We start from the raw sequence: 13271 nt of genomic DNA, 5'->3' as shown, positions 1-13271 counted from the left end.
CAGTCAGGGCAGCTAGGGTCTGGAACCAGCTTCCAAGAGAAGTGGTACAGGCTCCTACCCTGGGGGTGTTTAAGAGGAGGTTAGATGAACATCTAGCTGGGGTCATTCGACCCCAGTACTCTTTCCTGCCATGGCAGGGGGTCAGACTAGATGATCTGCTCAGGTCCCTTCTGACCCTACAAACTATGAAACTATGAAACTATAAGTCACTGCATTTTTTAATATATAGTTCAGAAATGTACTTATTTAAAATATAAAGAACAGCACTTCTGGGTTTATTTGTACTCATAATCTAGAATCTTTCAGTTTTTTGGATGGTTTGGTATCATGAAAGACTGGAAAACCACCAAAATACATAAATAATCTCTTAGTTGATTTCTCTGCCTTTGGTAAAAGGATATTTTTTTCTTTTCCAGCAGCTTTAAACATGGCAGTGAATTCTCATTCAATTATAAACATCTGATAGCTGAAGGGCTGATATTAGACTATATTCAGAGCAAAGTGGGTCAAAGAGGCATGTGTGCCAAGGGCCTTCAGTTGGAATGATTGCTGGGAATCATTTGGAGAAAGTATCTTGTTTCTGCTATTGTATTTTGGGCTCCAGACTGAAATGTTTAGAATGCGAACTGTTTCAGGCTGGTGAAAATTTTGGGGAATGGCCACTATATCATAGCAAATGACGTGTTTTTTCATTTTTACCAATTATTACACAAGGGGTGTGTCTCCACATGCACCGATACTATGCAGTAGTTAGGTGCAGTAACCAAAAACTACTGTGCAGTACAGGTACGAGTCTGCATGTATGCACCCTTACTGCACAGTAATTATGGTGATGTACACTGACTCAGAAACAGATTTGCTATGTGGATGATTCAGATACCAAATTTACTCCTGACTAGTTACTACACAGTAAGCCATGTGTAGATGCCTTACTGCACAGTAACCCAGTTTGTGTACAGTGCTACTACGCTGTAATGCCTACACATGTTGATACTGGTCTAAAAACCACTTACTGCTGAGTAAGTTATTGCACAGTAAGTTATTGTGAAGACAGGGACATTGTCTATGCTCCCATAGTTTGATAGACACATTTCCTGTTGTTGTGACCTGAAGTCCTAAATTGCTGTATTTTGAATGTGCATCCCTTGTTTAGCCGAAAAATACATGTAAAACAGATAATTTCCCACAAACAGATCATTTCTTTTGTTTACCCATGTAAGCCATCTCAAGGGTACAGGTCATTTTCAAGAGTATTTGTATAGCATGAACTGTTGTGAGAAATTGGCTCTTGATGTAAGTACTTTGAATAGAAGGGGCATGTAAATATCTTTGGCAAGGCTAAAACCTCTCACTTTCAGCCAAATAATGTCTTTTTTAATGAATCTTATTTCACAAAGGGAGAAGAACTATAGCAGAACCATCTTTTTAGATATGTGGGGAGCCAGAGAAAAAGCAAAGGTAACATTGGACCCCTGCTAAACCATATGGCAGAACTGACAACTGAACCCCAGGAAAAAGCCAATCTGCTTAATGGGTATTTTGCGTCAGTTTTTCACCAGCCCCAAGGGAGGGCTCTGCTCAATACAGCACAGGATGGCCAGGGCAAGAGAGAATTGTTACCCTTCATCAATGTAGACCATGTGAAGGAACACCTTGAGAGGCTGGACACTTTCAAGTCTGCTGGCCCAGACAGTTTACACCCCAGGGTACTTACGGAACTGGCAAGCATCATAGCTCAGCCACTGGCACAGGTCTTTGAGAACTCGTGGCACTCAGGTGAAGTGCCCGAAGATTGGAAGAAGGCCAATGTGGTGCCTAGCTTCAAGAAAGGGAGGAAAGTAGATCTGGGAAATTACAGTCCCATCAGCCTGACCCCTATCCCAGGGAAGATCTTGGAAAAAATGATAAAAGAGACTATTCTTGACAAACTGGCTGATGGAAGCATCCTAAGGGATAGCCATCACAGGTTTGTTGTGGGTAGGTCTTGCCTGACCAATCTCATCTGCTTCTACAATCAGGTGACATATCACCTGGACAAAGGAGAAGAGATTGACATCATATATTTTGATTTTAAAAAAGGCTCTGATCTGGTATCCCATGATCATCTCATAGAAAAACTGGTCAATTGCAGCTTTGGCTACATCACAGTCCGCTGGCTGGGGAATTGGCTCCGAGGTTGGACCCAGAAAGTGGTAGCTGATGGAAGTCAATCATTGTGGTGCACCGTGACCAGTGGGGTTCCCCCAGGCTTCGTCCTTGGGCCTATAGTCTTTAACATCTTCATTAATGATGTGGACATTGGTATCAGGAACAGACTGGCCAAGTTCGCCGATGACACCAAACTTTGGGGTAAAGCATCCACACCCGAGGACAGGATGGTGATCCAGGCCAACCTTGACAGGCTCGGAAAATGGGCAGATGAAAACCTGATGCCGTTCAACACCAAAAAATACAAGGTATTCTACCTTGGGAAGAAAAACCCGCAGCATGCTTATAGGCTTGGCAGTGCTACGCTTGCTAGCACCATGGCTGAAAGTGACTTGGGGGCCATTATTGAGCACAAGATGAATATGAGCCACCACTGTGATTTTGCAGCTGGTAAAGCAAGCAAAACTCTGGCTTGTGTCCATAGATGCTTCTCAAGCAAATCCTAGGATGTCATCCTCCTACTGTACTTGGCCTTCGTGAGGCTGCAGCTGCAGTACTGCATCCAGTTCTGGGCTCCACAATTTAAAAAGGATGTGGAGAAGCTTGAGAAAGTCCAGAGGAGAGCCACGCACATGATTAGAGGGCAGGAAAACAGGGCTTATGATGAGAGTCTGAGAGCTATGGGACTCTTCAGCCTGGAAAAGCACAGGTTCAGGAGGGACCCGGTGGCTGCCTCTAAGTATATAAAGGGTATACATCAGGATCTGTGGGAACGCCTGTTCACCAGAGCGCCCCAAGGGATGACAAGGTTAAATGGTCACAAACTCCTCCAAGACTGTTTCAGGCTGGACATAAGGAAGAACTTTTTTACTGTCCAAGCCCCCAAGGTCTGGAACAGACTGCTGCCAGAGGTGGTGCAAGCACCTACTCTGGATTCTTTTGAGAAACACTTGGATGTGTATCTTGCTGGGATCCTTTGACCACAGCTGACTTCCTGCCCCTGGGACAGGGGACTGAACTCAATGATCTTCTCAGGTTCCTTCTATCCCTAATGTCTAAGAAATCTATAAAATCTAGAACTAACAGTATACTGCTGGACCAACAATTCTCCCTTCATATATCTCATTCACTGTAAATAATGGGGGAAAGATATCAAGGAATATTTTCAAGAATCAGGCTATGGGGCCCAAATCCTTGTGCCACTGTGCAGTATTAGAAGCTTGGCTGGTTTCAAGGGGGCAGGGAAAGCTATCCATACCCAAAATGCCACTATTGTATGATAGCACCTGCTTCAATGAAGATACCCTGTGCCTTCTCAGCATGGCGCAGCCATGGGAGAGGATCAGGAAACCTACAACGCCTGTTCCAGATCATTCTCTGCTCCCATCCTACTTTTGTCACCCTACATGAAACTGTCTGAAAATAGGAAGACCTCCTGGATCTAGACTTCACCTTCTGCAGCAAAACCATACCAGTTCCATTGCCAGGACAGAAGCTGAAATTTCCTTTTGTTGCTGATATGCTGTAATTATTGTTGTTGTTGATTTTATTATTATTATTATTATTACTGAGTATATACAAGGAGAACTGAATACAAGTTAAAAACAAAATAATGGGAAATGCAATGTAACATGCTTAAAATGTAAAAAGCAATCGGGGCTTGTGGACAGAGGTGATATCTTATTAGACCAACAAGATTTGGGCAAAAAAAAATCTATAGTTGCAAGCTTTCAGGCACAAACACCCTTCATCAGACATCAGAGAAAACATTGTAAAAGTTCTCCTGGGTAGAAATGACAGTTCATATTTTATAGGATTTCACAGAGGAGTCAATAGATGGAAACCCACCCTGTGCAGCAGTTCTTAGTTGGTAAACAGTCTCAACAATCCTCATCACAGCCCCACAGGAAGATATCACTTCTGTCCACAAGCCCTGATTACTTTTCCTCTAAACCAATATGGCTACAACCTGGATACCTGCTTCAAATGTAAGGCATTTTACATTTGCAAAAATAAAATCTTCTTGCAGTATGTAAGATAAATTTGTCTTTGTCCTTCATAGTGGAAGACAACCACTTTTGATATCATAATTAATGTAATTCACCTGCATGTGAACTGGTTTATCGTGAGTCAGGCTCACTTACCAAAGTTCATTGGTAGATTGGTAGGACCTAGTTGAACAACTCAAGATGAGATTTGCAACATTTAGTAGCTGCTTTTGTTTAAAGAAGTTTCACTTCCAATCTAGTAATGGAGCTGAAACAGTGCCATGTGACTAGGGTGACCAGCTACACAGCATGAAGTGTGGCAAATCATTTATATTATAGTAAACCAATGAACAATGCATAAATGATAAATTTCTCTAACCCAGGCATTCTTGTGGGATGTGGAATTCATATATATATTTGAATTTTGGGTAGCTTTTCCAAGGGCTGCCTGTCACTATATGAATAATTTTTAAATCACTGCATTATTTTTTGTATATTACTAGAAAGAAAAATAAGGTTAATATGAACTGGTGTTAGTCCTCAGGTTCTCAGTGTTCTCAGTGTTACAGCTGACATTTTAAATACATGATAAAGATTGTTTTTCATGGTAACCTTCATTTTCAATAGCAGCATTTCTTACATGCCTATCATTTTCTGTAATCTGGGTTTCATGATTCATCACTTCTAATTTCAATCATTTACACTAATATACAATGAAATAACAAGGGGCTTATGTATGTAAAAAACAGAAATCAGAGACATAACTCATAATGAGGTGAAGTTAAATGTATAGAATAGAACAGAACAGAATAGAAGAAAACAGAACAGAATAGGTTAATATACAATCTGTATCTATATCAATTATAGAATATTAAATTAGAATTGTGTATCTCATGGTCTCATAACTAGATTATTTTTAGTTGTTTTCTAGGTGTAATTAAGCAATTGTAGCTGGGTATGTAAGTTAAATGCCCATCCCATAAGCTAATTAAAAATTATAATAGCTAGCCTTCCCCAATTAAAGCAGATTTGCACATCTATACAAAAAATATTATTTTGAATAAGAACAAATGCTACAAGCCATAAGTGCTAAACAACAAATGCTGCCCAAGCTATAAATAACTTTAGTGGTAGGATTACTTGGTTTCTACAAAGCCAACATCCATTTGCTGGGAAGTTGCTTCATTGCAATGTAGCACAGAAATAAAACCCCCAAAACAAAATTTCAGAAGGGAAAGTGAAATGCATTATAAGGGAAATGCAATTCTAAGTGCTGAAGTGGTACTGTTCCTGAAGCAATAGTGAAAAACTGGCCTCCGTTTTCTACAGTCTCACTGTAGTCCTTAAAAGCACTCTATATATATTAACTCTTTACATAGAAATCTTCAGCTCTAGATTCGGCAGGTGCAAAAAAAAAAAATTGATTTGAGGCGATAAATTGGTAACTGGATGCTAGACTGCAGGATTTATGTGCACATCATAGTTGTGCACATAAAGCTTAATTTTGAGTTATGCAAAAGTTTGAATATAAAAATGCCTGGATTGGAAGGTAACGTTAACAGTGGCTGAAGAATAGGACTGATTAATTTTCACATCTTATAACAGAATTATATAAGAAGAGGTTATTCTGGGTCTGCTAAAACTTGAGGAGATAGATACAGGCAGTCCTTGACTTCCAACGTTTCGAGTTATAACATTTTACACTTACAAGGTGTATACATTGACACCCTGTTTCAACTTTCTGAAGTCAGTTTCGACTTTACAACACTTGTTCTGACAGAATGCCACACCAGAGAACAAGTTCGCTGCGTCGCTCATCTCCCTGGAGAACATCTGTCCAAACTTCCTTGGACATTTTCTTTAAAAAAGAAGACAAGACTCCAGAAAACCCTGCATCCAGGACTCCTGAGAAGACTCCAGCCAAGAACCCTTCAAAAAGTCCAACCCAGAGCCCTTCAGAAAGTCCAGCAAAGTCACCTCAAAGAAGTCCTTCCAAATCAGTATAATTGCTATTTACAATATAAATACATTAGTGTAGCTATATTACTCATCTATAATTTATCGAGTACAAAATTCTGGGTATTTTTGGTGAAATAGGGTATTGGGCCTTGGTTCAGGAGCCAATCCCCCATTTATAAGATTGTTTCCTATGGGAAAATCAGTTCTGAGTTATAATGTTTCAGCTTAAGATGTGGTTTTCAGGAACCAATTGTGTCATAAGTCTGAGGACTGCCTGTATTAGAATGGGCCATAAATTGGGTAGGATTTGAAGTAATCACAAAGTGTTGCATAGTTTCCCAGCAGACAGACCAGTAGGCAAAATGTACACTCTAGGAAAAAATCTTGCAAATTTGAAATCAAGGAGGTCTCGAAGATTTCTAGCTTTGGGACCATGGCCAGAAATAGATATAAGACAACTATAACTCATTTTGTTGTGGGAGGCTTTGATACAGGAGTTTGCAGATATCTGGAATACATAGGACACATATTCCTGATTAATATTTGTGGTGTGTTCTAATAGTGCCCACAATCTACTACACATTTTCCAAGGAGAAATAAAGAGCCTCACTGTGGATCTTACAGTGTAAGAAAACAATCAAGCAAAGGTAGATGAGAGGGGCACAGCGTGTTAGGAAGGTGGACAGCTCATACTTAACTGCGTCCTGTTCAAATAAAGTTACATATGCATGGTCGTCAGATCCAATCCCACCAAAAACAGATGACAAAATTATGCTCAGTTCCTGAAACACATCGAGATAAGCCAGCTAGTTTCTGTATGGGTCACACCAGCAGGAGTTTTTCACAAAGATCGTATTTGTGTTGGAGATAGTAGAAGCCTTGTACATGAGATCAGGAAAGGTAATTCATGCAGTAAACCAGAAGGGTAAGGAGGTGTTTGTATGAGAAGCTGACTAATGGATGGCTGAGGCTGGCACCATTGGCAGAGGGAAAAGGAATGTCACAGTATAAAACTAAGAAATTATTTGGTATTTTAAAGTTGAACTTGGTGTGGGGAGTGGAAAGGTGGCATGGCCAGTGCCAAAACATTAAAAAATACTGTGTCATTGAAGCCAAAAAATTCTGCTTGACTTTGTGACAGAAAAGTTCTGGTATCCAGGCTTTTGACTATTTATTTTCTTGAAAACATTCTGAAGTTCTGGTTTCCATTTCAAAGTATAAAGGGACAGTTTTGAAACTTCAAATGTTGTGGCAAAAAGAATTAAGCACCTCAAGCGACCGGCACCTAAATGCTGTCGGCATCCTGGTAAGAATCTAACTTTTAAGTCCTGTTCCTATGATCATAACAGGGTGCAGGTTGTACAAAGAGATCAATTTTAGTTATAAACAATCTTAATATATATTTCCCCCTTATTCACCAAGAATCATTTAATACCCCTAGATGAATGCACATTGTTTTCCTTCTATGTAGGCTGCTTCTCAGTTCAAAACAGGGAAAGGGTCCCCTCTAGGGGGCAAGTCACAAGGTAGTTGACAGGAAAAAAAATTGCTTGTTTGAAAAATCGTGGGGATGTCTGTCTTAAACCATTGGTTCCAAGGGGGTTTGAATGACTTCACTCAAACAAAAATGAACAAGCAGAGCACTGAATACATAACTGAGTAAGAAGGTAGTCAGCATTAGACTTGTAAGCTACACAATGGGGAGGAGCACAGTCCCCAGTGTACAGGTTGCTGCTGTGGGTTCTGGCTTGGATGCCGTTAAAAATAAGCCCTTTCAACAGGCTGAAGTAACTGGATAAAACCCTGGCTTTTTCCTTGTGCTGCTTTGTTTGCTTTGAATCCAGGTACTAACAGAAAACAGTATGAAATGAACTGTGAATCAGACTCAGTGTCACTGGAGTGCCCCCAGAGGTGAGCTGGCTGAGCTGGATGGCAAACTGAACTTGATGGCAATGCTGATATGTTCCAGTGGGTATGCACAATGTCTGCACTGAATGTGCCACCTCCTCAACCAGGGAGGAGGCTGCTGGCCTTTCAGCTCCTGCTGAATACATGCAGCTGATTTTGATTCCTGTTTCAGAGAAATTATGAGGATGCACTACAGCTGCCGAGCAGTTTGTCTTCCCAAGACCTGTTCAAACCAGCGTTCAGCCCTCTGGACAAGATAAGTACTATGGTGATGGATGCTGGTCCTCTGAGGAATAAGGGAGGCTCAGTTAGAGCTGGGATGCAGAGGTCAGTAAAACCTCATCAAACTTGGCAGATGCCCCATGAGTCTTAGATGCTGGTCAGTAAAAAAGCAGTGCCTTTTTGTAGGGTGCTTGTATTGCCAGACAACTGGAACAAAGCTGCTACATCCTGCAGCTGAGGCCTTCTTGGGCCCAGCTTAGGTTTCTGCCTCTGCAGTCCTGACCCCCACACATTAGGGCTAACCCAGCCCTGCCTCAGTGTGTGACTGTCTCCTTCACTAGTGCCTGAGGGAACAAAGGCCCAGTCAGACCAGGGTGAGCTCTCTGCCAGACCCAGAGGACAATGGGCTCCTGTCAGAGAGATGCCATGGGTGGCCCAGCATGCCCCATGGTCTCTGCTGCCCTGCAGCCCCACGGCGCCCACTGCAGGCCGGCGATCACACGTTGGAGGCTGTAGGCAGGAAGTGGGGGCTGCTTCAGCTCAAGGTGCCTCAAGGCTTAGAGCCAGCTCTTTCTGTGGGTCCCCTGCGGCCAATCTTGCCAACGTCGAAGTAGCCACAGCATTACAGCCCACTGCCTGGCTGGGACTCCTGCCTGCCCGCCCTGCTCCTCGCCAAAGCGGGAGCGTGGCCTGTCAGGAGGTGTACGTGCACCCCCAGGGTATGGCCACAGTACAGAGCCCTCCCCCCCCTTCACCAGAGATGATGTTAATAGTGATTTTTAAAATGACCATTTTCAGGCCCCCTTTCTGTCCGGCCGACCCCCTCCCTCCTTCCCTCATGCTTGTGTCCGGCCCTGGGAGGCTGGATCCCAGCCGTGTCGTTGCTTCGGTTGGGGACCAGAGAACCCAAGCGGGCCCGTCCCTGCTCCGCGGGGCTGTGGGGAGCCGGGAGCGCGGAGGGGGGCGCTCCCGCGCCCGCGGCTCAGCACCACCGGCCCGGGACAGCGCCCGCGGGCCGCCGCGGAGGAGCGCTTGCTCGGGCGGCGGCGCCAGCCCTCGGCGCCCGGCGCAGAGCGGGGGAGGAGGCGGGAGCGGGGGAGGAGGAGATCGGACGAGCACCCGTCTGGCGCGCGTGCGAGAGCGGGCGGGGAGATGGGGCAGCGCCGCGGATGCCTAGCGGGGCCGGGGCCGGGGCCGGGGCAGCGCTCCCCGCCCCGCCGGGGGCTCCGCGCTCCGTGAGGCCCCGCGCCAGGATGGTGAGTGTCTCCACCGCGCTGCGGGGGGCCGGGCCCCGGGGCGTCCCCCCCGCACTCCCCGCACGGCCCCGCCGCCCAGCCCGGACGGGACGGGAGGGGAGCGGGCGGCGCACGCTGCCAGCACGGGGCAATGAATGCCCCCTCGCCGGGCCTCGAGAGGCGGGAGGCAGCGGGGCCGCCCCGCTCCCGTGGGGAAAGGGGAGGCGGGAGCTGTCAGCCCCGCTGGGAAAGCCAGCCTTGCCTCCCGATCGCCGTGGCCAGGGCGCGGCGGCACCTCACCGCTCTGCCGGCAGCGCGGCGAGGGGCTTCACCGCCCAGGGGAATCCCTTCGTTGGGCACCAGGCAGGCACGCAGACGTCCGCGTCCATTTGGCGCGGCCCCCAGACGGAGGACCGAGCTGCGCCCGGCTCCCAGGGAGCCCCGGGTCGTGCAGCAGCGGCACCCCCGGGCCCCGCTCCGCAGCTCGCCGGTCTTCACAGGGGCTGTGCAGAGCAGGCGCCGAGCCCTGTGGAATATAGTCCCGCTTGGAAATGAAGTTTCTGCTGTCTGGAAAACGCAGGGCTGCTCTCCCAGGCGACACCTCAGGGCCGGCACAGTCCTGAAGCCAACAACAATTCAATACAAATTTTGCCTCCTGCGTAATGGTGGGTGGGCCTGCTCATAGGATGAAGCCCTCACTTAAAGACAAAATGCACTCAGAGATTTGCTTAATAAGGAAGAGACTTTTCCTTTAGCTGGCACAGCAGTGACATGGAAATGTTCAGTTCGAACTGGAGGTGGACACAGCATTTGGAGCCAAGCTTGGCAGTCAAGGAATTTGGAGTCCATCCTCATCACTGCCATTGCCTACAACAGTGGTTTTCAACCTTTTTTCACTTGAGGGCCCCCCCAAAATTTTGAATGGAGGTGCGGACTCCTTTGAATTGTAAGGGTGGGTATTCACATATTTGTGATCAATCAAAGTCATTTTTCACAGACCCCTTAGACATAGTCTGCAGACCCCCAGGGGTCCATGGACCACAGGTTGAAAACCACTGGACTATAGAGGCATAATTCAAAATCTACTGCTGTCACAGGGGGTCTTAATATGGGCTCAGGCAGCTCAGGATCAGGCCTTGTGTGAACATGGGTGAGCTATTTAGTCCCTAACTCTGTGTTGTTGCTATTACAAAGCTATCGGTTAGAATATATTTTAATGCTTAACTTTTCAAATCATTATCATCTCTATATTTATCTATCTACCTGTATTTGTGTGTATATGTAAATAAAACACACGGTAAGACATAACAGAGCCAATTTTACTTTGTCCTGCAGATTTACAGAAGTGTAGCTCTGTATACCTGGTTCACTGACCTGATTTTTGCTTTTATAGCAAAGGAAGATGCATGACTTTTTACTTTTCTAAAAACCTTTGAAATGTACAAATAAATATTACAAAGGACTCCAATATCCTTTACTGAAGGTACTATATGAATCAATGTATTATTATTTCTTCTTGTGACTTTATAGTATAATGATAGACGATGAAATATTGTGAGATTTGTCAGTTGGACTGAATTTTTTAAAATCTGTACATTTTTCCATATTCCCATATTTGCTTTTGCAGTATGGATTTATAAATACATGCCTGAAGTCTCTAGTGGTTGAGAAATATGGTGAAGAAACCTGGGAAAACTTAAGGTAACTCATTCCTACAAAATTGAATAAATTAAGTGTAAAGGAGTTTAGTAGTGTGCATAGGATAACAGTCTCTCACTGTGATGTAAAACCTAAGCAATTATTAAAAATAACTGCTAAGGCAAAGACAAGATTTTTACACTGTAGTACTTTCATCATATCACTTTAATCTGTCCTGATTACTTTATATATTATGCCAAATAATTAGGGGTGAAATTTTGTCCAATGAGCATTTGTGCAATAGTCACACTTGCTTATTGTACTATTACTGAAAAGTAATTATGCTGAATAGATGCTGCCCTTATTTTGAAGTCAATTTCACTTGAGAACCTCAGGCGAAAACAATTAAATGTAATTGAAGACATCATATTCTCTCTGTTTCACATTTTTTGTTTTAAAGGTTTTATCCAATTTTGCATGAAAATAAAGATATAGCAATAAAGAAAATTAGTTACCAAGGTATATAGGCCATGATGTAAAACCCATTGAACTAATAGAAAGAGTCTGGTCAAGCCTATAGTGACCCAAGAGCTTAACAGTAGAAACCATAATCTACAACAAACCAATGGAAGAGAAGAAAGAGATATCTCTTGTCAGCACAGAATCTAATGAAATGGGACCTTAGTTCTTGATTGCAGTACAGAAGTCCTACCATGAAATAAAATAATAAATACACATGGACTTATTTACCCAGGTACTTAAATATACTTCAAAGCTTTACTGTCTTCAAAGGGATTACTCACATGAGTAAAAACTGCAGGACTGAGGCCTGTTTGGCTATTCTGTCCCTAGCAGGCACTGCCTTATCCAATTTAAATTACTAAAGAAAGGCCATGCTCAGATATCATAGTGCTGACTGATTAAGAAATGTAGCAATGGGAATGGAGCCTGGGTAAGGCAAACAAGCTGGGCTCCTTAATTCTGTTCTGTTTGGGGCAATCTTGAGACAGAATATCACTTTTGTTGCAGGATCCAAGCAGGAGTTCAGGATTCGTTTTTGACTTTTGAAGTTTACCAAGATGAGATCACAATGCTGCTAATTGATAAAGCCTGCAAAATGTTAGGTATGCTTCACAACACATTAAATATTTCCAGCCCAGGCCTACATCTCTGGGCAACAGTCCAGGTCATAGCCCACTCCCTCAATCTTAAAATTCCCTGCTTGTATCAAAAAGCCTTTGCATTTATCATTATGAATCCATTTCAGAGCATTGCTATAACTCCCCAGTCTATTTTTTTGCATGAACATATCTTTGTTTTTCCAGGTGTTCCCTCTGATATGGTTCTGAAGCAGTTTGGAGAGTATTTCTTTGAGTTTTGCAAACGATCAGGCTATGACCATATGTTAAGAACTTTGGGTGGAAATCTGTACGAGTTCATAGAAAACCTGGATTCATTGCACAGCTACTTATCTCTTTCCTATCAGGCAAGTTTAAGTAATAACAAGTGAGCAGTCATAGATGAAAACTTCTAGGGCATAGACACACAAGAGAGTATCTTACCACCTGAATGAAATATGTTTATAAACCAGCCCTTTTGTGCATTGAAATTACTTATTCTGATGCCTTAGGGAAAAAATCAGATCTTCAAAGTTACCTTTAATATTAGATATAAAGCTACTTAGTACTTTGGGTCAAAGTATAGTAGATTTTTCTAGAAAAATAAGGATTTTTTTCCTGATAAATCTCAAGTGAAACTAGAAAATCACTACCATCAAGTGTTGCTTTTTATTTTGCCAATATGCTTTTATACAGCTTATTATTGTGCTAGAAAAAGTATTTAACATTTTCCTGTTCTTTCTCCTGCTCCAGGAAATGAATGCACCTTCTTTTAGAGTAGAAAATAATGAAGATGGGTCAATGCATTTACATTACTACTCAGATAGAAGAGGTCTGTGCCATATTGTTCCAGGTAAAGATGCATGCTATAGCTTAGGTAGAAATGCATACATGGACTGTTTCATGCAGGTCCTGACGATCTCCACCCCAGAGTGCTGAGGGAATTAGCTGAGGTCATTGCGGGACCCCTGGCACAGCTTTATGAGCACTCGTGGTGCTCTGGTGTGGTGCCAGAGGACTGGAAGAGGGCCAATGTGGTTCCCATCTTCAAAAAA

The 13271-nt window shown here is 43.6% G+C and overlaps 1 protein-coding gene across 1 annotated transcript in view; it reads left to right on the top strand.

Annotated features, from left to right (window-relative positions):
• The first annotated feature begins 9431 nt into the window (after positions 1-9431).
• The window catches only part of LOC109308628 (guanylate cyclase soluble subunit beta-2-like), a 26662-nt gene continuing 22822 nt past the window's right edge, over positions 9432-13271 (top strand). Inside the window, exons 1-5 of the mRNA XM_019533058.1 lie at positions 9432-9481; positions 11088-11161; positions 12128-12222; positions 12424-12584; positions 12970-13069. Coding sequence (XP_019388603.1) covers positions 9479-9481; positions 11088-11161; positions 12128-12222; positions 12424-12584; positions 12970-13069 — 433 coding nt within the window. The 5' untranslated portion in view covers positions 9432-9478. The remainder of the gene's footprint in view (positions 9482-11087; positions 11162-12127; positions 12223-12423; positions 12585-12969; positions 13070-13271) is intronic.

The sequence above is a fragment of the Crocodylus porosus genome, unplaced genomic scaffold (assembly GCF_001723895.1).
Source record: "Crocodylus porosus isolate Cpor-Errol unplaced genomic scaffold, CroPor_comp1, whole genome shotgun sequence".
Lineage (NCBI taxonomy): Eukaryota > Metazoa > Chordata > Crocodylia > Crocodylidae > Crocodylus > Crocodylus porosus.
The sequence above is the reverse complement of the archived record's forward strand: the minus strand, read 5'-3'. Positions and strand labels throughout refer to the sequence as shown.